The sequence below is a fragment of the Chiloscyllium punctatum genome, chromosome 17, assembly GCF_047496795.1.
Source record: "Chiloscyllium punctatum isolate Juve2018m chromosome 17, sChiPun1.3, whole genome shotgun sequence".
Taxonomy (NCBI): domain Eukaryota; kingdom Metazoa; phylum Chordata; class Chondrichthyes; order Orectolobiformes; family Hemiscylliidae; genus Chiloscyllium; species Chiloscyllium punctatum.
This window is the reverse complement of record NC_092755.1, coordinates 47,009,599-47,035,010: the sequence shown is the minus strand read 5'-3', so window position 1 is coordinate 47,035,010 and position 25,412 is coordinate 47,009,599. Positions and strand designations below refer to the sequence as shown.

The 25,412-nt window shown below is 41.2% G+C and overlaps 1 protein-coding gene across 5 annotated transcripts in view; it reads left to right on the top strand.

The window, feature by feature from the left end:
• cabin1 (calcineurin binding protein 1) overlaps positions 1-25,412 on the top strand; it is a 477,539-nt gene that overhangs the window by 75,719 nt on the left and 376,408 nt on the right. For all 5 annotated transcript variants that reach the window (XM_072587055.1, XM_072587057.1, XM_072587054.1 and 2 more), the window contains 5 exons: positions 1,089-1,250; positions 2,411-2,617; positions 3,960-4,105; positions 16,295-16,556; positions 24,238-24,408. In XM_072587055.1, the coding sequence (XP_072443156.1) occupies positions 1,089-1,250; positions 2,411-2,617; positions 3,960-4,105; positions 16,295-16,556; positions 24,238-24,408 (948 nt within the window). The remainder of the gene's footprint in view (positions 1-1,088; positions 1,251-2,410; positions 2,618-3,959; positions 4,106-16,294; positions 16,557-24,237; positions 24,409-25,412) is intronic.

The window sequence follows — 25,412 nt, the reverse complement described above, 5'->3', positions numbered from 1 at the left end:
GTGGATCGACTCTAAATCACAAGGGGAAAGAAGGTGATTTTGGAACAGATCTTTTAGTTTTTGGTGATGATACAATGTTGCTAATCGCAGGGATCCTCAATTTAGTAGTTCGTCAGAAGATCTTGATTTCTTTTCCACTGAGGGAAGATGTAATCTGGCTTGAGGACAGGCTTTCGGAGGTCTAGGTGTAACCTGCAATGTGGTATCATTGCCGAAAACCAAAAAAAAAAGTCACCAAAAACTAGAATCTTATCCATAGACATTTTTTCTTTTTGTACACTTTTCCCCAATGATATTCCTGAACTATGGTTTGCCTCACCTGTCCTGCCCATCCTTTTTGTGAATGAATTTGACCAAGTCACAGTCATGCCTTAGCTTTGCAGTAAAATTGTTACTTAAAACAATCCAAATGCTCTTGCTGAGCTGCTTGTTTATTTTAACCCAACTTTCTCATAAAAGTGTAAAATCCAGCTTCTTCAGGTAAAAATATGCCCTTGTGTGACCAATAAGTGACCACACAGTTCCACTTTTCCACTTTGTTTCAATCCTTACAAACATAACATGAGAAACAATGGAACTCCTTCCTTGATTCTTGTGCTGTTTGAATGAGCTAGACTTTTATGTAGGATTAGATTTGAGAGAATGTATTTATCAGGTAAAGCTGAACAAACTCCAGCTCTTGCTTGAGAGGAGAAGTCTTCAGAGTACTTTGTTGGAGACAACTAAAAAGGGTACCATAAGGTAGGCACATAAGGTCAGGACTTGAGGACTAGAAGCAGGGACCATCGATATAACACAATCACTAAAAATTCTAGTGAGACTTTCAGCAGAAAAGTCTTTATTCAGAGGGTGACTAGGATGTGGAGCTTTTGACCAGAAGGTGTAATTGAGGTGGAGGGAGGAGGGAGTTGGAAAAGCATACGAAGGAGAACTGAAAAGTGATTTGCTGATTTGGTTAACTAAGGTGGGAGAAGTCTGTTGTGGAGCAGAAGCACTGACATTGACCGTTTGAGTGGAATGGCCTCTATTTGTACAGTGGAGTTTAATGTTATTTGGTTTACTGTTGAGAAATATGCTTTTCTTGATAGGTTCGAGTCCTTCAGAAGGAATTGTCTGCATCAAGACCAGAAGATGCCCACCCCTTTAAAGAAGAGCTGGAGACTGCCCTTGAGCAGTGCTTTTACTGTTTATATGCCTATCCTAGCAAGAAGAGTAAGGCTAGGTATCTGGAGGAGCACTCTGCTCAGCAGGTGTGTAGTTATGAATAAATTATGTTGCAAGCCTAGGTAAAGTAAGATGTTTTATCATGGAGAAAGCAGTACCAGAAAACTTTCCACTCAGCTGTGAAATTAGTCCCTGAGTACTAATTATTCTGGAATTGCTTTCAAAATGCCCACAAAGAATCAAACAGCCTCTTTCTGTATCTTAACAACTGTGATCTTGTACTGCATTCTGTCTGTTTGGTGATTCCAAGTCATTTATTTTTAATTTAATGATGAACTGGAGAGAAGAATTTTACTTCGCAAATATGGGCCATGATGAGTTTCAAAGAATCCCTACAGTATGGAAGCAGGCTGTTTGGCCTACCGAGTCCATGCCGACCTTCCAAAAAGCAATTCGCCCACACCCACCCTGTAACCCTGCACTTCCCATGGCTAATCCACCTAGCCTGCATATCCCCAGACACAATGGGAAATTTAGCATGTTCAATCCACCTAACCGGCACAACTTTGGATTGTGTGAGGAAACTGAAGCATTGGAGAAAACCCATGCAGACGCCAGGAAGTAATGCAAACTCCACACAGACAGTGGTTCAAGGGTGGAATTGAACCCAGGACCCTGTGGCTGTGAAGCAGCAGTACTAACACTGGACCACTGAGTTAGTGGCTGAACAGATAAAGATTTTACAGTATAAATAGTGGGGTATTGAAACTTATGCCTGGGTTATATGCAACCATGAAACTATTCTCCATTCCATTTGTGCTTTGATTTGTCAGCTGTCTATTCACTTGAGTAAAATTAAATTTGGAAGTTTGAAAAGGCCTTTTTAAAGTACTATTCATGAATGCATCCTAGGTCTGTTGTCATCAGCAACTTGAGGTACCTGAAAATGAATGAAAAGACTGATTTTGGTTGCAAGTGACTTCCAAGGCTTATGGATTCCATGAAATTGGAAAAGAAAACAACTTTGGCCCATATAACAACTGTAGCTGCAATCCTCCACTCTTTGCATCATTACCCTTGGCTGTGTTGCAGTAAGCAGCCACCAAACAGGAGCCCAGATGGTTCTCCATGGGGGCAGTCATGTATTTCTTTACCTACCTTCTGAGTGGATGTTCTTCAAATCATATCTGATGGCTTAACATTAATTATCACCTTGTCTTTCCCCCTGTATGTTTCAACTATATAGGTGGAACTGGGTTGGAATGATGCAGAATTTATGTTTGATTATTTCAAGCCCAAGAATTGCCCAGAATTTGACAGCTACAAGACCAGCACTGTGTCTGCAGATCTGGCAAACCTTTTGAAGAAGATTGCTGCGATAGATCGAGATGAGGATAACCTGCCCCTCTCAATTGAGAGCGTAACAGCCTATATTGAAGGCTCTGTTGACACGGTATTGGCAATGCTACTTTTGGTGGAATTACCAAGAGTTAAATTTCAGAGTTTCAAGTAAACAGTATCTTATTAAAACAGAAATTACATTATGTAGTATGTAAAGAATGCATCATGTGATGCATTACTGAGCTAAACAATCCAAGGATATTAAGATTTTGATTTCTCAACTGTGTTCAGTTAGCTGATTTAGGACAGAGTAGTTGTATACTCCTTTTAATGTCTGTGTTAGAAAGGAATGGGTCAACTGGCTACTGCTCTTGACTGCTACTCCGTCTAAAATAAAAGAGAATGTACAATTGAGTTCAGTGAGACATTATTCCCTGGTCAAGTAGCATGTGTAATGCCACCAAAGCATCATGGTGGCATTAGGTTTTTGTGTGAATCCTGTGCCAATGCTTCTAAAACTTGGTACTTCATTTTTATCAGGCTTTTTCTTCCATTTTTCCGACATTACTTTATCTGATTTCTGCTCACTCGCCTAAATGTTTATGCTGTAATATATGGTTTCTATTCTGTATTTTTCCCTTGTATTTACCACCTCATATTTACTTGTTTTTGATATAAGATGCAATTTATCGCCCCCATTCAAGCAATTTCCTCAATGCCCTCCTGAAGACATTGAATGCCCATTTGACATTTCATTATCCTTATTTTGGGAGTATCTGTAATTCTTATTTGTTCTGAAAATGAATTGCTAGAGACACAATTGTTATTGCAGCCTGAAAAATATGCAATAATCGTTTGCCTTTGTGCTTCACTCAGCTTCCTGTCTTTGCTGTCATTTTCTGTTTAATATCTTGTGCTTTAATTTAGTTATATAATTTATTCAATTTTCCCTTCACATTGGCATCTTTCTAATCTTCTGGCACAAATTTCTCTTGTTCTGCTTCATATCATCGCTATATTGTTTTGCTTAACTAATTGGACCTGCACAAGGAGCGTAGAGATGTCTTAGTTTCTCTTTCAGCTGGATAGAGTCCTGAATTAATTTTATATCAAACATTTTAAATGTCAGTTTTGAACAATGAATGGAAGGCAGATATTGGAAATCTAACCATTTTTATCCAAGTCAAATCCCAAACTAGATTTCTTTTTTTTTTGTGGGGCATGGGCAAGGGAGAAGATCCCAGTGTCAACTGCAATGTTCTGTTCACACAGTAGTGAAGTGAATGAGTCACAGTTCACAGCTTTGTTCTGGCAGTTTACATTTCTAGTTTTTTTTAGTTAGATTCATGTTTGGGTTTCTGCCTGTAAATGCTGTTCTATTTCACAAAGCTGACAGTTTGAAGTCTGATTAAAGCAGATCTGATATGGTTTCTTTCTGTCTTTTTGACTTAAAGGTGCCAGCCCTCCCTGAAGGAGTAGATTCTGAACTTCCTCTTGTTAATGAGTTGTATTACCTGCTGGCTGATTATCATTTCAAGAACAAAGAACAAGCTAAAGCTATAAAGTTCTATATGCATGACATCTGTGTCTGTCCAGCAAGGTATGATCTGTGAATTACATTGGTATTAACCTGAAACTAGGAAAATCAACTGCGATTGCCTTGTGGGATTCTCAGCATTTGAGAGATCATTAAATTGTGCTGGACTTGACTGAATACCTGTCAGTCCATATCATGTATTTTTGGTAAAAGTTAAACTGAGTTTAAATGGCTGTGGGAAAGTTTTGTACTACAGTAAAATGAAAAGGACAGTTTATTGTTAGAGATATTTGGTATGAAGCATCTCCTTGACACTGGAGTTGTTCAGTGCCTGTTCTATTCTTGAAAGCATGTTGTTGAAGGATAGAACTGAGCAAATCTTCATGTAAATGAGTATATAGTTAAATGTTATAGGCGTGCACCTCTGAACTGAACAACCACAGTTTCAGTATCTATTTACAGGAAGCTGAAATGAATCTTTATTTAATTCCCTTACCAGCATTAAATTAACAGAGTAATGTACAAGCAAGAGTAGAAGGCTCTTGTATAGTGATAATGTCCTCTTACTGTGTGGGCCAAAGGTTTTTTTGAATTTCATGGAACCCATACATCTTGGAAGTCACTTGCAACCAAAATCAGTCTTTTCACTCATTCTCAAGTTCTGTTAACTCCCAGAGATGTGATGTAACTGAAATAATTCTACAGAGGCTGGTATCCTATCACCAATTCACCCTTTATTTATACATAGAAAGTCCTTGACACTTATCCAGCTCCCTCAGGGCTAGCACGCTAAGTGAACAGGATGTCTGACACTCCTGTTTATATCTGTCATTCAGAGCTCCCTGACTGGACCAGATTAACAACTCCACTCTTATTCTATGAAATCCACCTAGCTGACCTGGTTAAAATCATTACAATAACATGTCTGAACAAGTTGAATAAAAATACCTACAATCAATGTGTCCCTATTGGAAGAAAAACTTATTTCCTTAGAATGTGGAACTTACTATCACACCAAATGTTTGAGGCAAATGATGTTGCTGGCTTTGCACTAAACATCTAAGTATGTAAGAGAGAAATTGAATAGAAGGATAAATTTGGGTAAGCTAAGATGGAAACAGGTACTTTGTATGTTGAAGGATGTGAGCATATCACATATTAGGAGTCATGGTCTTGAACTGCTACTACCATGTGGAGAAGATAATCCCTTGATGGACATTGTTTCTGGGTCTAAATTTATTCAAAGACAGAATAGTGTGTGGCATGGAGGGTCACCTGCAGGAGGTGATGTTCCCATGTATTTTGCCCTTATTGGTGGTGGAAGTTATGGATATGAGCGGTGTTGTAGTGCAAAGAGGAGTTATAACTGGTGGAATGTTTTTGGGGGGATTAGGTGAGTTCCTCACTTTCATTTTTGCCTTGTTGCAGCCACAGAATTTATATGACTACTCCAGTTATATTTCTGCTCCATGTTAAACCCCACAATATTGATGATGAGTGAATTCAGGTATTCCAATGCTATTAAATTTCAAGGGAATATAGTTCGATTCTTTCTTGCTGCTTTTAGCCATTTCATGGCACTTGTGCAACATGAATCTCTTGGCAATTTAGAGCAGAGGGGATGGAGGTTTGGGCAGTTAGATGCTCCTCTTGCAGGATGTGGGAGGTAAGGATCAGCACTAGTGTCCCTGCTGACTTCACCTTCGAGAAGTGCACCCAACTCCAGCTCCTCGCAGACCATGTTAGGGAACTGCAGCTGGATGAAATTTGGATCATTCAAGAGGCTGAGAGGGTGATAGAGAGGAGTTATAAGGAAACAGTTACACCTAAATTACAGAATAAAAGTAGCTGGGTGACCATCAAGAGAGGGAAAGGGAACGGGCAGATGGTGCATGGACCCCCTGTAGCCGGCAGCCTTGACCATAAGTGTACTGTTTTGGATACAGTTGTTGGGAGGGACCCACCAGGGGCACAGTGGTTAGCACTGCTGCCTCACAGCGCCGGAGACCCGGGTTCAATTCCCGCCTCAGGCGACTGACTGTGTGGAGTTTGCACGTTCTCCCCGTGTCTGCGTGGGTTTCCTCCGAGTGCTCCGGTTTCCTCCCACAGTCCAAAGATGTGCAGGGTCAGGTGAATTGGCCATGCTAAATTGCCCATAGTGTTAGGTAAGGGGTAAATGTAGATGTAGGGGTATGGGTGGGTTACGCTTCGGCGGGGCGGTGTGGACTTGTTGGGCCGAAGGGCCTGTTTCCACACTGTAAGTAATCTAATCTAATCTAATCTAATCTAAACCAGGTCTCTGGCTCAGAAGGGAAGCTGGGGAGATTAGGAGAGTGATAGTGATAGGAGATTCAATGGTCAGAGGAACAGACAGGACATTCTGTGGTTGCATACAAGGCTACTGGATGGTATGTTGCCTCCCAGGTGCCAGGGTCAGGGATGTCTCTGATAAAGTCTGCAGGATTCTTAAGGGGAGGGAGAGCAGCCAGAAGTCACGATACATGCTGGTACCAATGTCATACCTATGAAAAAGGGAGGAGGACCTGGAAAGTGAGTATAGGGAGTTAGGTTGGAAACTAAAAGGCAGGATGAGCAGAATAGTAGTTTCAGGATTGCTACCAGTGCCACGAGCTAGTGAGGCTAGGAATAGAGACTGAGTGCAGATGAAAATGTGACTGCAGGGCTGGTGTAGAAGGGAGGGCTTCAGATATGTGGATCATCGGTATACCTTTTGGGATATTATTGGGGAAGGTGGGACCTGTACAAGAAGGACAATTTGCATCTGAACTGGGGGACGCCAATATCCTGGGCAGGAGATTTGATAGACCTCTTCGGGAAGGTTTAAATTAGTTTGGCGAGGGGGTAGGAACCGGAGGTATGGATCAGATGTTGCAGTAGATAATGAACAGTCAGATACAGTGTGCAGAGAATATGTGAGGAAGGATAGACAGTTGATAGGGCAAAGTTGCAGTGATGGATTGAAGTGTGTTTATTTTAGCCCATGAAATGTCAGGAATAAGGGTGATGAACCTAGAGCATGGAGCAGTGCTTGGAACTATGATATAGTGGCCATTAAGGAGACTTGGATATCACAGAGGCAGGAATGGTTGTTGGATGATCCAGGGTCTTGATGTTTCAAAAGGAATGGAGGAGGGGGGAAGTGGCATTGCTAATCAGGGATAGAATCACAGCTGCAGAAAGGGAGGCAGTTGAAAAGGGTTTGTCAACAGAGTCAGTATGGGTGGAATTCAGAAACAGGAAAGGAGCAGTCACTTGATTTGGAGTTTTCTACAGATTCTCCAGTAGCAACAGAGACATGGAGGAGCAGATTGGGAGGCAGAGTTTGGAAATATGTAGAAGTAATGGGTTGTTGTTTCCCTGATATTGATTGAAACCTCCTTAGTTTAAACAGTTTGGGTGGAGCAGTTTTTGTCAGGTGTATCCAGGAAGGATTCCTGACTCAGTATGAAGACAGGCTGACCAGAGGGCCATATTGGATTTGGTGCTTGGCAACGAACTATGTCAGATGTTGGATCTTTTGGTGGGAGAATGTTTCAGTGAAAGTGATCACAACTTGATGACCTTTACTATAGTCATGGAGAGGGAAAGGAGCAGATGGTATGAGAAAGTATTCAATTGGTGGGGGGGGGGGGTGGGGGGGTGGTGGGGGGGGTGGAGCGGTGGAATTACAATGCTATTAGGTAGGAACTGGGGTGCTTAAATTTGGAATAGATGTTCTCAGGAAAGAATGAAGAACAAAGAATAGGCCCTTTGGCCCTCCAAGCGTGAGCCAATCCAAACCTATCTATACCCTTCATGATTTTATGGACCCCAATCAGGTCCCCCCTCATTCTCCTTTTTTCTAATGAAAACAATCCTAACCTACTCAACCTGTCTTCATAGCTGGCACCTTCTGTACTAGGCAACATCCTCGTAAACCTTCTTTGCACCCTGTCCAAAGCATCTACATCCTTTTGGTAATGTGGTGACCAGAACTGCTCACAGTATTCTAAATGCTGCCAAACCAAAGTCTTGTACAGTTTTAACATAACCTGCCAGTTGTTACACTCAATACCCCGTCTGATGAAGGCAAGCATACCAAATGCCTTCTTAACCACTCTATCCAGCTGTGCAGCCACCTTCAGGGTACAATGGACCTGAACTCCCAGATCTCTCTGCTCATCAACTTTTCCCAAGGCTCTCCCATTTACAGTATAGTTCGCTCTAGAATTTGACTTCCCAAAATGCAGCACCTCACATTTTCCTGGATTGAACTCCATCTGCCACTTCTCCACCCAACTCTCCAGTCTATCTGTATTCTCCTGTATTCTTTGACAGTCCTCTATGCTTTCTGCTACTCCACCAATCTTCATCTCATCTGCAAACTTACTGATCAGATCAACAGTACCCTCTTCCAGATCATTTATGTATATCACAAACAATAGTGGCCCCAACACTGACCTCTGTGGAACACCACTAATCACCTTTCTCCATTTCGAGATTACATGCCAGAAATGTGGCGGTTATTTAGGGAGCACTTGCTGATCGTGCTAGACAAGTTTGACCACTGAGGCAAGGAAGGGATGATAGGTTGAAAGCATCTTAGGTGACAAGGGATGTGGAACATCTAGTCAAGAGGAAGAAGGAAGCTTACTTAAGGCTGAGGAGGCAAGGATCAGACAGGACACCAGAGGGTTACAAGGTGACCAGGCAGGATCTGAAGAATGGAGTTAGGAGAGCTAGAAGGGAGCATGAAAAATCTTTAGCGGGTAGGATTAAGGAAAACCCCGATGTGTTTTACACTTATGTGAAGAACATGAGGATGGCCAGAGTGAGGGTAGGACCGATCAGGGATAGTGAAGGGAACTTGCGCCTGGAGTCGGAGGAGGTAGGGGACTACATTGTTTCAGTATTCACTAGTGAGAGGGACCTTGTTGATTAGATTACTTACAATGTGGAAACAGGCCCTTCAGCCCAACAAGTCCACACCGACCGTCTGAAGAGCAACCCACCCAGACCTACACCTAACACGACGGGCAATTTAGCATGGCCAATTCACCTAACCTGCACATTTTTGGACTGTGGGAGGAAACCAGAGCACCCGGAGGAAACCCACGCAGACACTGGGAGAATGTGCAAACTCCACACAGACAGTTGCCTGAGGCAGGAATTGAACCCAGGTCTCTGGTGCTGTGAGGCAGCAGTGCTAACCACTGTGCCACTTGTTGTTTGCGAGGACTGCATGAAACAGACAGATATGCTCAAACAGGTTGATGTTAAGAAGGAAAATGTGCTGAAAACTTTGCAAAACATGAGGATAGATAAGTCCCATGGGCCAGGCAGGATATACCCAAGGTCACTACAGGAAGCAAGGGTGGAGATTGCTGTGCTTTTGGCGATGATCTTTGTGTCCTCACTGTCCACTGGAGTAGTGCCAGATGATTGGATAGTGGCAAATGTTATTCCCTTGTTAAAGACAGGGAATAGGGATAATCCTGGGGATTACAGACCAGTCACTCTTCTGTCTATGGTGGGCAAAATATTCTGAGACACAGGATTTATGATTACTTGGGAAACCATAGTTTGATAGTCAGAATGGCTTTGTGAGGGGCAGGTCATATCTCACAAGCTTTATTGAATTCTTTGAGGATGTGACAACACACATTGATGAAGGTAGAGCAGTGGATATGATGTCTATGGATTTTAGCAAGGTGTTTGAGGTTCCCCATGGTAGGCTCATTCAGAAAGTAAGGAGGCATGGGATACAGGGAAATTTAGCTGTCTGGATACAGAATTGGTTGGCCCATAGACAACAGAGGGTGGTAGTAGATGTAAAGTATTCAGCCTGGAGCTTGGTGATTGATGGTGTTCCACAGGGATCGGTTCTGGGACCTCTGCTCTTTGTGATTTTTATAAATAACTTGGATGAGGAAGAGGAAGGGTGGGTAAGTAAGTTTGCCAATGGTTGGTGGAGTGGTAGATAGTGTGGAGGGCTGCTGTATGTTACATTGACAGGATGCAGAACTGGGTTGATGAATGGCAGATGGAGTTCAGGTTGGAAAAGTGCGAAGCGATTCACTTTGGAAGTTGAATTTGAATACAAAATACAGGGTTAAAGGCAGGATTCTTGGCAGTATGGAGGAACAGAGAGATCTTGGGGTGCACGTTCATAGATCCCTCAAAGTTGCCACCCAAGTTGATAGGGTTGTTAGGAAGGTGTATGATGTGTTGGCTTTCATTAGCAAGGGCATTGAGTTTAAGAGCTTCGAGGTTATGCTGCACCTCTATAGAGACCTGGTTACACCACACTTGGAATATTGTGTTCCGTTCTGGTCACCTCTTATCGGAAGGATGTGGAAGCTTTAGAGAGGGTGTAGAGGAGATTTACCAGAAATTGCCTGGACTGGAGGGCATGTCTTATGAAGAAAGGTTGAGAGAGCTAAGGCTTTTCTCATTGGAGCAAAGAAGGATGAGAGGTGCCTTGATAGAAGTGTACAAGATGATGAGGTCGTCACAACATTAAAGGCCAAAGGACCTGTACTGTGCTGTCCTGTTCTATGAATGTTTACTTGCTACTTCATAACCTGAAGCTGAAAGTTGTCTGGGACTTGTTACATACAAGTATGGGCATGGGCTATTTCAGTATCTGAGGAGTTGTAGTAATACTGTACATGCCAGTCATCATCCTGTTGTGGAATCTGATTGCAAGAAGGTGACTGATGAATAGCTGAAAATCGTTGGACCTAGTACATTTCTGTGAGGAAAGGGGGCTCTTGTGATGCAATAGCAGTGTCCTTACCTCTGAACCAGGAGGCCTGGGTTCAAGTCCCAACTGCTCAGAGGTGTGTAATAACATCTGAGTAGTTTGACTAGAAGAGACGTGCCTGGAGGAATGTGGGCTCTTGAGGTATCGTGGTAATGCTCCTATTTCTGAGCCAAGGTTCAGAAGTCCTACCTATTCCAGAGGTATGTCATAGCATGTCTGGACAGGTTGTTTAAAAAATATCTACTCTAAAGAACAGTTATATCCTGGAGTTGGTTTGATTAGCCTCCAGAAAGATGAATATCTTTTCTTTTGTGGCAAGTATGACTCCACCAAAGTGGAGAGAGAGTTTCCTGCCTTATTCGCAATTGACTTAAAATATCTTCAAGCTCCTTGATGTTGTACTGTCGTCGCACTGTCTAGGTGTTGAAGGTAGTCACTTGCACCTCTAGTCCTCTGAAATTCAGCTTCTGTTCATCTTTTGACTGAGGATGTAATCAATAGGTTGCCTAAACGTGCTCCTTGACCTGTTAAGCACTTTATAATTTTGCTAGCTTGACACTTGTATCCCTTTGAAGCCTCTCTTGTAGGATTATTCTTTAGAAACATTCACTCTGTTTTGACATGTTGGAAAACAAACATGAGCTCATGATTAAGCACTCAAAGCGTTGGCTGTCATGTCTCCACAGGAAACTGCCAGTTTATTTTAGTATGTTTCATGTCCTCGGAATGTTTCACAGTGCTTTTCTAACTCCTGATGAATTCTGAACTGTAATTACTGGTTGCCACATTTGGATATATAACAATATCTACAGCAGGGTTTATCAAGCAACATTGAGAGAATGATCAGTTAAGTTGTCGTCACATTATTATTTGAGGGAACTATTGGCTGGGGAAGCAGGAGAACTCCCTAGGGGGAGTTGCATGTTATACTCTTATGAGATCTTGTATGTCAGTCTGAGCATCTGAAAAACAGGACCTCAGATAACACTTCTATGAAACATTGTTGGGTGTTGTGCTACTTTAAAGAAGCTAGGTAAATTCCCTGAACTCTCCACTTTTGTGAACTGCAAGCATGCAAGACCCTATTTGTTTAGTGGTCACTGGGAATTTGTGTTGCAGACGTTTCGTCCCCTGTCTAGGTGACATCCTCAGTGCTTGGGAGCCTCCTGTGAAGCGCTTCTGTGATCTTTCCTCCAGCATTTATAGTGATTTGAATCTGCTGCTTCCGGTTGTCAGTTCCAGCTGTCTGTTGCAGTGGTCGGTATATTGGGTCCAGGTCGATGTGCTTATTGATTGAATCTATGGAAAGGTCAGTGCAGTTCAACCACTTGATTGGTTTTTGAGGAAGTGGTTACAGCCCCGCAAAGAGAGTGCACCTCAATCTCTTTCCCTTTCTTGTGTGCATAAGTAACAGAACGTTTTCCAATAGCTGTTCTCTTTCACCATCTCCCCTGCAAATTCCTCTAGGAATTCCCTGGCTGTTCTCTGTTTAGCTTGTCCTATAATAGTAGTGTTGTCCCAGTCGAACCAGCTATTCTTAGTAGCCACACATGCAAATGACAAGCAACAGGCGTTCGACTGGGACAACACCACTATTACAGGACAAGCCAAACAGAGAAGAGCCAGGGAATTCCTAGAGGCATGGCACTCATCCACAGATTCTATCAACAAACACATCGACCTGGACCCAATATACCGGCCACTGCAGCGGACAGCTAGAACTGACAACTGGAAGCGGCAGAGACAAACCACTATAAAATGCCGGAGGAAACATCACAGAAGCGCTTCACAGGAGGCTCCCAAGCACTGAGGATGTCACCTAGACAGGAGACGAGATGTCTGCAACACAAATTCCCAGCTCGGCGAACAGAACCACAACAACGAGCACCCGAGCTACAAATCTTCTCACAAACTTTGAACTAGATTACCTTTCTGACCCTACACAAAGACTCAAAAACTTCAGGAAATTCATTAATTCATTACCATCTGGCTTGATCTTCTCTGCATCCATCAGTATGCTTTATGAAACAGTTGATTGCCTGCCAAGAATTTATCCCTGACCTACCCTCTTAATAAATACATTGGTTTACACATCTCTCCTTACATAGACTGAAGGAAGGGAATCACATGATTCTTCATGTTCTATCTCTTAAGAGGTTTTTAATGGTTCTGAATTTCACACTGATGTCAAGCAATGTGCAAAAAAAAGCTTTATTTTTGAATTATGGACTAAAAAATGTCAAAAGCTTTAAACTAAGGAAACTGGAAAATGTAGTTTTTAGGATGATTTACTGGACTAATTGTGAGTTGTATTTACAATGCTGCCTTAAACAGTGGGGAGTGGGTGGTAGGGGGATGATAATAGATGCATCAATTCCAAGCGTTTGTGCTCAGGGCAGTTTTGCCCAGAGGCAGTCAACCAGTTGTGGTGGGCACAGGAAAGGTCAGTGCAGTTCAACCACTTGATTGGTTTTTGAGGAAGTGGTTACAGCCCCTCAAAGAGAGTGCACCTCAATCTCTTTCCCTTTCCTGTGTGCATAAGTAACAGAACATTTTCCAATAGCTGTTCTCTTTCACCATCTCCCCTGCAAATTGCTCTCTCTGCAAATTGCCTCTTAAAAGGAAAGGAGGGAAAAGCAGCTTTGAGATGCTTTTACATGGAGTCAATTCTCTACTTGTGAATGGAAAGCAGCATTAGTGTATGGACAATCTCCCCTTGTCAGCAAAGAATGGAAAGGAGTGCAAGAAAGAGAATGGTGTGATCCAGGTTGGTCTGTGGAGCTGTTTTTTCTTTCCTTTCCCCTTTTTGCACCTATAATATCTTTGTCTTGTCACTTTTTGTGTGTCTGTTTGTAGGTGTCTTGAAATTTTAAAAGTGCGAAGATGTTGTTATGGAGTTGCAATTCGTTCTTGCTGTTGGTTAGAAGCAGTTTAACATGATAGTAGCTATTTGCTGTAATCAATGAAAATAACCTGGTGTGCACATTCTTTTAACCTGAATTAGACAGAGAAAATTGGGCATTTACGTTTTAGCCATGTTTTCACATTTATGACCATTTTTGGAATAGTGGGCTTGATTTCCAGTGAATGACCCCTGTGAGCAAAGATATGTAGGGGCAGCTGTTCCGTGTTCCACGCATGGCAATTGGCATTGACTTCCGATTCTGGAAGTTGCTAATGCACAAAGGGACCTGTGCAGACAGTTGAGGGAATGTTGCTAGTGAGACAAAACATGATTTTCAGGGCATTTAGGGATGGCTAATAAATACAGTTTGGCTGATTGCCTGCAGTCCATTAAACAGTTTAAAAGAAGGTGTGCTTCTTAACCCGTCCTTTAAACATTACATGCCATGTGTATAGCTAACAGATTGCTGTAATGTTGTCTTCTTTGGCCAAAGGATGAATTTGTGTTCAGACAATACCCTTGTAGGGAAGAAGAGTATTGATATGGAAGTTGTTTGGGTGGTATGATATTTACAACACGTTGATTTGAAATGTCAAGGTTTCATTCAGTCACCAATTTATTGGCTGTTATCCTTGTATTTCTCTACATGGGAAATATACCAGCAAGCGTTTGTTGCTAATCCAGGTTTTCATATTGTTCAGCACGTACTGACAAGAATCTCGAAGGAGATCACGATGTTTTGAAAATTGATTCATTTTGTGGGATTCGGGCATTGCTGGTTGTCCGTCCCTAGTTAACCTTGAGAAGGTGGTGGTGAGCTGCCACCTTGAACCACTGCAGTCCACCTGCTGCGGGTGACCCATAAAGCCATTAAGGAGGGAATTCCAGGATTTTGACCTAGCGACAGTGGTGATATATTTCCAAGTCAGAATGGTGATTGGCTTGGAGGGGAACTTACAGATGATAATGCCATTTATCTGCTGCCATTGTCCTTCCAGATGGAAGTGGTTGTGGGTTTGGAAAGTGCTGTCTGAGGATCGTTGGTGAAGTTTTGCAGTGCAGCTTGTAGATAGTACACACAGCTGCTACTGAGTGTTGGTGGTGGAGGGAGTGGATGCTTGAGGATGTTGCGCCAGTCATGTGAGCTGTTTTGTCCTAGATGGTGTCAAGCTCCTTGAGGGTTGTTGGGTCTGCACTTATCGAGGCAAGCAGGGAGTATTCCATCACACTCCTGACTTGTGCTTTGTAGATCGTTGTCAGCCTTTGGGGAGTCAGGAGGTAATTTACTTGCTCCAGTATTTCTAGCCTTTGACCTGCTCTTGTAGCACTGCATTTATGTGGTGAGTCCAGTTGAGTTTCTGATCAATAATAACCCCCAGGATTTTGATTCTGGGGCATTCAGTGATGATAATGCCATTTAATATCAAGGGGTGGTTAGATTGTCTTTTATTTAACAAAGTTCACTTGAGAATGTAACTAATTTTAACCAGGCCCAAACGTATCCCTAAATCTTGCAGATATTTTGTTATAGTCATCTGTTAGGTCTTCTAGATTAACAAAGTTCACTTGGGAGTATAACTTCAAAAATGTTCTGGGATTTACATAAGAAAGAGCTGAAACCAATATGGTCATTCTAAAAGATGAGTGACTTAACAAACAATCCAGGTCTTTTTCCATCTATAATTTCAGTTACATGATATTGTAGACTTCTGCTATAAATTCCATCTCCTACAGTCTTACATTCCATCACCACCTGATGAAGGAGCAGCGCTCCGAAAGCTAGTGCTTCCAAATAAACCTGTTGGATTATAACCTGGTGTTGTGTGATTTTTTAACTCTAACATTTTGAATTGTTCAGGTAGAAGAGGGATTTTTTTATATTTGCAAAGTGCAATTAAAAAAGACCCAAACCAAAAAAAGCTTGTATTTTGATCGGAAGGACCCATAACAATGAGAGTTGGAACAAATGGCTAGGACAGGTTGTGGCTGTTCCACTTCTGCTAATGCTAGCCTGGACCTTGATGTGTTAATGGGTTAGTCAAGTATGAAAAATATTTCTTTCAGCCTACAAGTTTGACAATGCAACATCAGGAAATCTGATAGGAAATGTTGACCTATCTCATATGGAGAGATTGTTGTATGTGCTGACTTTAATAGGCAGATTGAGATAGAGTGATGGACCATTTTGTCTCTCAGGACAAGCAGTTCCCTTCTGTGGGGAAAAAAAAATTGGCTGTGTTCTGTTGTTGGTGTTTTTTTTTGTTCCATTGCCACATCTTCTTTTCAATGCTGCTGCTTAACATCCAGGTGCTAAAAGTGAAAGCTTACCCCTTTTCTGTCCTTCACTGATTTAAGGAGGGGAAGATCAAATTCTGCATTCAGAATAGACACCTTTTAGTGTGAAAGGATAAAGGGCAGTGATGGATCAAGCGCCGCTTATTGATAGGTTGGCTAGATTATTTATGGTTATGCTAGAAATCAGTTGTATAGCTAAAGAAGAAACTAACTGATAGTATAATTTTTGAGTCTTCAATTTAAGCACAAACTTCCAGATGTTGAATTTTTTTTTTCTATTCTGCAGGTTTGACTCGTGGGCAGGTATGGCTCTGGCTCGTGCTAGTCGTATCCAGGACAAACTGAATTCAAATGAATTGAAGAGCGATGGACCTATCTGGAAGCACTCAGTTGCTGTGCTGAATTGTTTTAAGCGAGCATTAGAGATAGACAGTTCCAATCTCTCACTGTGGATTGAATATGGCTCCATGTCCTATGCACTTCACTCATTTGCTTCCCGCCAACTGAAACAGTGGAAAATGGAATTGCCATCAGAAGTTGTCCAACAGGTAAGAATCTAAAGCTGTTTACACTCCTGTCACAAACACAGCAGGAGAACAGCTAAGTGATGAAATTGCAAACTTGTACAGGTCGTTCTGTTATTACGCATGTTTCGTTAACACAAATGTGCTGAATATGATTGACAATTTGGGGATGCTATTTCTCCAGCATGAACTTTTAAAATGTGTGTTGTCTGTAACACAATTACAGCGGCAACACTTTAAGTGCTGTTTCTAAAGCGCAATTTTCCTGTAATGTGGGGTTGCACAAGAATGCAACGATTGCATCATAGAAGAACTGACTATGTGTAAATTACCCCATAGTGTTCTTGTATTCTTTTATCTAATCTTTTACTGCTACATAAGAAATAGGAGTAGACTCTCTGGCCCCTTGAATCTGGTCTGCTATTCAATAAGGTCACGGCTGATCTGATCATGGCCTCAACACCAATTTCCCTGTGTAACATCCACAACTCCTTGATTCCCTTGCCGTTCAAAAATGCATCTAACTTGACCATAAGTATGTTCTATGACCTATTCCCCATTGGTTTCCTACGAGAGAATTCCAAAGATTAATGATTCTCAGAAAAAAATTCTGTCTCATCTTGATGTCTAACCTCCTTATTTTGAGATGATGCCCTGTGCTCCAGATTCTTCTTTGAGGGGAAACATTCTCTCAGCATGTACCCAATCAAATCCCAGAAAATTTTATGTTTCAGTAATATCACCTCTTATAAACTCCAGTGAGTATAAGCACAACAGTCAAAATACTACAGCGGCTGCAGGCTGATCTACCTCTGAAAATCCTGGAAGTGGCTGCAAACATTCAGTAATGGAAGTGTAAATTCAAGGAGGTTAATGAAAATAGAATGGAGGAAACAGTGAAAAGCTACACCTCCACTCTACAGGCTGGTTCTCTCCTTTGTTTACTGCTGATAGACTCACTCGTCTACTAAAGGATGATCAGGAAAGACTGGACAGGACAAAAAAAAATCAGGAGTGGCTTTGTGTTAAAGAGAGTTTGCACTGCTGGAGAAAGAGGATGCCCCAGAGGCTTATCAATTTGACTAGAGCTAAGAAACAGAAAAGGTTCAGTTATGTTGTTTGAATAATGCTTTTATTTGTCGCATTCATTGCCCATTGCTAATTGTCCAGAAGGTCATGAGTTGCCTACTTGAACTGCAGCACTCCTTGGGGTATAGGGACAGCTATGCTGCCATTAGGGAGGGAGTTCAGGATTTTCATCCAGTGACAATGAAGGAATAGTGATATAGTCCATATAGTTCCAAGTCAGAATGGTATGTGGCTTGGAAGCGAACTTGCAAGCAGTCATGTTCCCATGAATCTGCTGTCTTTGTATTTCTAGGTGATAGAGGTGTTGGATTTAGAAGAGGCTATTGTAAGAGGCTTAATGAGCTACTGCAGTGCCCCTTGTAGATGATACACACTAGAATCTGTAGGCAATCAACTAGTGGGAAAGATGTAGAGGAACAAATTTAGAAGGAAGTTACAGTTAGAAGGAAATTAAATGCAAACAATTGTTGAGTATTTATAATGGGGACTTTAAATATCTGAATATAAACTGGGTTAGTAGTTTTTTAAAGGGCAAAGTTGGGCAAGAGTTCTTTGGATGGGTTCAAGAGAAGTTTCTACACTAGTATGTTTTCAATCCAGTGAGAAATGAAGCACTACTTGACAATGGGAAAGGATAATGAACAATCCAGGCAAGAATAAGTAATCCTGCTAAAGCCAACTTCATTGGTAGATAGAATGGTTCTCGGCTGAATTAACTGGAGTCCAACATTAGTGGAATAACAATAGCTGTAGTGGTCTACCTTCAAAGAAGAGTTGGTACGATCACAGACTCTGAATTTGTTTGTCTTACCTTCCACCTGAGGGAATATACAGAGTTCCCTGGATGACAAAAGAGAGAAATTAAATTTTAAAAAAGAGAAGTGTGCTTATGACTGATTTTGGGGAGGCAATACTGTCGAGACCAGGCACTGTGTAGAAGTTTCAGAAAGAAGCTGTAAAAGAAGTTACAAGCAAAGATGTGATATGAAAGAAGACTGGTGGCTAATGTAAAGGTGAATCCCAAAATCTTCTATTGCATATAAGTCGTAGAATGCTAGTAAACGAAAAAAAAGTCTGGTTAGGCTCCAAAAATGCAAGTTACACATGGAGGCAGAGGACATAGCTGAAGTGTTAAACAAATATTTCACATTTGTCCTTGCCAAGAAAGAAGATGCTATTCAGACCATGGTGAAAGAAGCAGGTCAGTTGTTCAAATAGTTTTAAACTGATGAGAAAGCATTGGATAGGCAGTCTGCATTTAACGTTGACAAAATAGCATTACTGGGTAAAGTGTGTCCAAGGAAACTGAATGAAGTGAGAATGGAAATGGCAGAGGCACTGGGACTAATTTCTCAGTCTTCCTTAGACTCAGATGGTGTGAGAGGTTTAGAGAATTGTAAACAATATGATTAGATTAGATTAGATTACTTACAGTGTGGAAACAGGCCCTTCGGCCCAACAAGTCCATACCGACCCGCCAAAGCGCAACCCACCCATACCCCTACACTTAACACTACGGGCAATTTAGCATGGCCAATTCACCTGACATGCACGTTTTTGGACTGTGGGAGGAAACCGGAGCACCCGGAGGAAACCCACGCAGACACGGGGAGAATGTGCAAACTCCACATAGACAGTCACCTGAGGTGGGAATTGAACCCGGGTCTCTGACGCTGTGAGGCAGCAGTGCTAACCACCATGCCTTGTTCAAACAAGGATGTAAAGATAAACCCAGCAACTGCAGACTAGTCACCTCCGCTTCAGTTGTGGATCAGAATCAAAATCAGAGGGCATAATTTTAAGGTGAGAGGAGAAAGATATAAAAGACAGATACTCGAAACAAAGGTTTAAAAAGATATGGGCCAATGCAGACAAATGGGTCTAAGTTTAGTTTGGGAAACTATGCCAGCATGGCTGAGTTGAATAAAAAGGTCTGTTTCTGTGCTGTATGACAATCTAGAGATTATAATTTGGGACAAATTTATTCATCACATGTGGATTAATTAAGGAAAGCCAGCATGGACTACTTAAGGGATGATCATGTTGAATAACATGGAGTTTTCTTAAGAGGGTTGATCAGAGCAATGCTGTGATGTGGCGTACATGGACATAAGAACAGAGGAAATTGTACCAGGAGTAGGACATTCAGCCCCTCAAGCTTGCGCATCATACAATACGATCATGGTTGCCCCAGCCCTCTTCCATAGCCCTCAACTCCTCAGTTTAAAACTCTCTCTACCTCCTCTTTAAATGTGATTTAGCTTCCATAACACACTGGGGTACAGAATTTTGGACACTCTGCATTCTAGAAGAAGAAATTTGTTCACATCTGTTTTAGATTAATGATCCCCTATATACTGTAACTATGAAGATCTGGCTCGTGAATTACCTTCTCAATATTTAACCTGTCAAGCCCCCTCAAAATCTTGTATATTTCAATCAGATCTCTCAATATTCTCCCAAAGTCCATTGAATAAAGGTCTAACTGTTTGGCTATTCTTGATGAGTCAGTCTGTTCATTCCAGGAATCAGCTGAACAGCCACCAGGGATCAAAACAGTACTCAGTACTCCAGGTGTGGACAGATCAACAGCCTATACAGTTGTTACAAGACTTCCCTATTTTTAAACTCACCAGCAATAAAGGCTAAAATTCTATTTACTGCCTTAATCACTTCGTATATGTGCATGCTAACTTGTGTTTCATGAACAAGAGCACCAAGATCTCTCTATGCTGCCTTTTTTGAAGTCTGTCTCCATTTAAAAATTTACTTTTTGATTCTTCCTACCAAAGTACATGGTACATTTTGCTGTATTTTGTTCTATTTAACAAATGCTTGTCCACTCACTGAATCTAATTATATATTCCCATACAGATTCCTTGTGTTCTCATCACAAAATGCCTTCCCACCTATTTTTATAACTTCATGTTTGGAAATATTACCCACCCTCCACGTCAACACTACAGGTAGTAAATTATTGAGGTTCTAGGACTGATTGAAGCACTCCACTAGTTATATCTTTCCAACATGTAAAAGAACCATTGATTCTGACTCTGTCTTCCATAGATCAACCGCTGCTCAATCCATGCTAATATATTATCCCCAATACTGTGAGCTCCCATCTTGTGCAAAACCTTTTATGTGCTACCTTGTTGAATGCATTCTGGAAATCCAAATATATTACATCTAGCAGTTTAGTTCTGAAGAAGGGTCACTGAACCTGAAACATTAACTCTGCTTTCTCTCCACAGACCTGAGTTTTTCCAGCAGTTTCTGTTTGACTTCCAGCATCTGCAGTTTTTTTCTGTTTTTGTTTGGAAAAATCTACTAATGGATTAAACAACTGAAGAGCAGTGGTGTATGCTTAAAGAAACATTTAACACAAAACAGAACAGTTTATACCTCCTGAGAAGAAAAAGCACCACTTCACAGAGAAAAGCAGCCATGGACAAGTAAAGAGATAAACAACAGCATAAAACTAACAGGCCTTAGAAAAATGCAAAAAAAACCCCAGCTAAATGGGAAAGACACTAAGACAAGCTAGGGGCCACAAAGCAACTTGTAGGGACATCAAAGTCAATAACAAGAAATGATATAGTTAAAGGGAAAGTGTGGTTAGAAGCAATTTTAGAACAAAGAACTCAGAATGCTGGAAATCAAAAACACAAACAGATATTACTGGAAAAACACAGTATGTCTGGTAGCATCTACAGTGAGAAATCGGATTCAAGTTCCAGGTCTAATGACATTGCTTCAGAACCTTTTTTTCTCCATTGATGATAGATGTTGCCTGAGCTGCTGAGTTTTTCCAGCAACTTCTGCATTGTAGTCAGGAGCAATGTTGGCTCACTAAAATCTGTAAGTGGGGATATTGTCAATGACTATGGGGAAATGGCAGACATGTTGAGTAACTACTTTCCCTCAGTATTTACAATAGAAAAGGAGGATAGCTTGCCCAAGGGAATTAATTGTGGATTGGGAACAGGGACTGAATCAAATTAATAAAAGTAAAATATCGGTAAAGAGGAAATGAATGGAACTAAAGGATGACAAATCTCCGGACTGAATGGTTAACACCTGAGGATATTGAAGTAGGGAGCATGTTGCGAACACCCTAATTATAATCTTTTGCGTTCCCTAGACACAGGAGTTGTTGCTCTGAATTCAAAGATTGCATGTCACTCTGCTTTTTAAGAAAGGTGAACCGGGGAATTACAGACTAGTTGGCCTGACATCTGTCGTAGGAAATGATAGGAGTCTGTAAATCGAGGGTAGGGTAATTGAACAGTTTGAAAATTTTCAGTTAATTGGGGAGAGCCAGCACGGTAGGTCATGCCTGACAAACCTCATTGAATTTTTTAAAGAGGTGACTAAGGTTGGACAGGGGAATGTCTATGGATGTTGTTTATATGGGGTTCCAGAAGAAATTTGATAAAGTCTGTTAAGTACGTTAGAAACCTAGAGAATGGAGAATAAGTTACTGACATGGCTGAGAGACTGGTTGAGTGGCAGGTGATAGAAAATGGGGATAATGTAGGTGCCCAGACTGGCAGGATGTGACCAGTGGTATCCCACAAGGATGTGCATTAGGCCCCCAATATTCACATTACTTATTGACGATTTGGATAATGGCATAGAAAGTTATGTATGCAAATTTGCTGATGACACAGTTAGGCAGAATTGTAGACAGTGTAGAATAAAAAAATCTAATCATAAAATTACAAAGGCATAGACTAAATGAATGGCGAAATTGTGGCAAATGGAGTTTAGTGTAAGCAAGCGAGGTTAGATTGTATGAAGTTAAATACAGTGGATGCCCAAAGAAGCTTGGTGGTTCAGATGCATAGATCTTGACAATATAACAAACAGGTACAGAAAATAATCAAGAAAGCTAATGGAATTTTGACCTTTCTCGAGGACTGGAGTACAACGATGCAAACATTATTCTGCAGTTATACCAATCCCTGGTTAGACCCTATTTGGAATACTGTGAGCAGATCTAGGCACCACACCTTAGAAGGATATATTAGCCTTGGAGGGAGTACAGTGTAGATTTACAAGAATGATACCTAGACTTAAGGGGTTAGGTTAGAGGAGAGATTATACAAGAGGTGTTTGCTTTCTCTAGAATTTAGAAGGTTAAGGGATGATCTGATTGGAGTCTTAAGGATATTCAGAGGAAAAGACAGGGTAGATAAAAGATAAACTATTTCCATTGTTTGATGATTCTTGAACTCTGAGTATAGTATGAGAATTAAGGTTGGACCATTCTGGAGAGATGTTAGAAAGCATTTCTGCACAGGAAGGGTGATAGAAGTTTGGAATCCTCTTCCACTAGTGGCTGTTGATGTAGGATCAGTTGTTAGTTTTAAATCTGAGGTGGATAATGAGTTGTTAAGCAAAGATGTGAAGGGATATGGGCCAAAGGCCAAAGTATATGGAGTTAGTCCACAGGTCAGCCATGACCTCATTGAATGGTGGAACATTCACAGAGTGGCGTACTCCTGTTCACGTGTTTCTAGATGGTGCTGCAGAGGTAATATCAATAGGCTCGTAATAGAGGCCCAGACTAATGCTCAGGGTTCAAATATGACCAAGGCAGCTGATGGAAATTACATTCAATTAATTAATAAAAGTTGGATTCAAAGTTAGATGCAGCAATGGTGACCATGAAATTTATTGTTCAAAGTTTGTGAGAAGATTTGTAGCAAGTACTGTGCTTTGGGTGAGGGAAGAAAGCTTCTTTTTGTCGTTACAATACTTTGAATAACTCAACTGATGCTGAGCTCGTGTTTTCTGTATCTGGATATAGCAGAAAGAGGGTTGCTGATTCTACCTTGAAGACTATAATGGATAAACAGTGATAAACTAGTCACTGATTTCCTTGATAATTCATTACATGGGAAGTGCATTGTGTCATCTGTAAAGTCATATAAGATGCTACATAAAATACTGGTACAGCAGTGATTTTCCCTGAACTAACATTCCTGTGATAGTGACATTGTGTGATATGGAGTGGGAGAAAGTGAGGATTGCAGATGCTGGAGATCAGAGTCGAGTGTGTGGTGCTGGGAAAGCACAGCAGGTAGGGCAGCATCCGAGGCAGATTCCTGATGAAGGGCTTATGCCCGAAGCATCGATTCTCCTGCTCCTCAGATGCTGCCTGACCTGCTGTGCTTTTCCAGCACCACACACTCAATTGTGTGATATGGAACTTTGTTGAGTAGGAATTATGGAATTTGAGACGTTTGATGAATCAAATTTATTTTAACTTGAATCACATGGTGTGGGTATTTTTAAACTAAATTTTATGGCTAAGATTGAATATTAGTTTTAGAAATTTCCTTCTCTGTTTGTTTGTCTGTCACATATCTGTATTATCTTTCATTTCATGTTCTGTTCATTATCTGACTCAGGGACAGGCAGTTAATATACTGCTGAGATTCCTGCCAACATTGACTTGTAACTAGGTGACTTAAAGTGATCTGTGTCTTCTCATTCAGTGTGGAAATATGTTTGGGTCAAAGAGGGGCAGTTGTGGTTTTGCTATTTCAGATCACAGATGATTTACAATGTTCAGTGAGCTTGTGGTCATTGTCTTTGTTGTGCATCATAGATGGAAGAGCGAAGGGACAGTATGCTTGAGACAGCTAAGCAATGTTTTCTATCAGCAACACACTGTGAAGGAGATGGCGATGAGGAGGAGTGGCTCATTCACTATATGTTGGGCAAGATAGCAGAAAAGCAGAAACAGCCGCCGAAGGAATATCTGGAACATTACAAGCAGGTCAGTGGTTCCTTGTACAATATTAAATTTTTCTGACGTCAGAGGATTCTCAACTTATTATATCTAAAGAACACTGGGGCTACATCAGTAAAACTATGAATGATGGCATGACTTGCCCAATTGCTATGTTTGTAATAGGACTTGTTTATGATGGCCTTGTGCACTAAAAGTGGGAGAGCCTGCTCTAGCCTATTCATTTAAGAGGTTGCTCTCGAATACCAGTGGGATCTAGATAATCTTGTTTTACAGAGAACAGGCTAACCTTTAGAATTTCACAGCAAATTGGCGCAATGCTTCATAGCATTTTTTTTAAGTGTGTTTGGATGAAATGTTATGTCTGATAGATGCCATGCCTGAGGTCCTTTCCTTTTTTCTATACAGTAAGTTGTCAGATGCATACAAGCTCATACAAATCTTCTCAAAACTCGCTCATACAGTACAATGTCAACAACATCTATCAAACTCATTAAATCTTGTAATCTTGATTTCTTCAGGTATGACTCTGGAGTAACCCTTCCGTTTTTGCACATGTGTATGTGAGCAACACCTAAATTGATAAAGATTCTCAACAGTGCTATTTCAGAGGAGCAGAATATTAAAAGGCTGAGAACACAGTGGTTTAAGTTAACAAGGGATGGTGGGTGATGTTGTGGTCATATTACTAGACTCGTAATTCAGAGGCCAATCCTGTAAGAACATGCATTCACATCTCGCCATACCAGCCAGTGGAATTTCAATTCAATTCATTAATAAATCTTGAATTTAAAGCTTTTATCATGGTGATGATGGTGATCATGGGATTCTAATTAATTGCCATTAAAATCCACCTTTTTCATTAATTTCCTGGGCTGCAGATGATTCCAGATCCACTGTAAGTGGTTGTCTCTAAACTGTCCTCTGGAAATGACCTAACAAGCCACTTTAATCACGGACTTTTAGGGATGGGCAGCAAATCTGGCCTCGTCAGTGGTACCCGTAATTGTTCCAAAAAAAATGCAAATAGC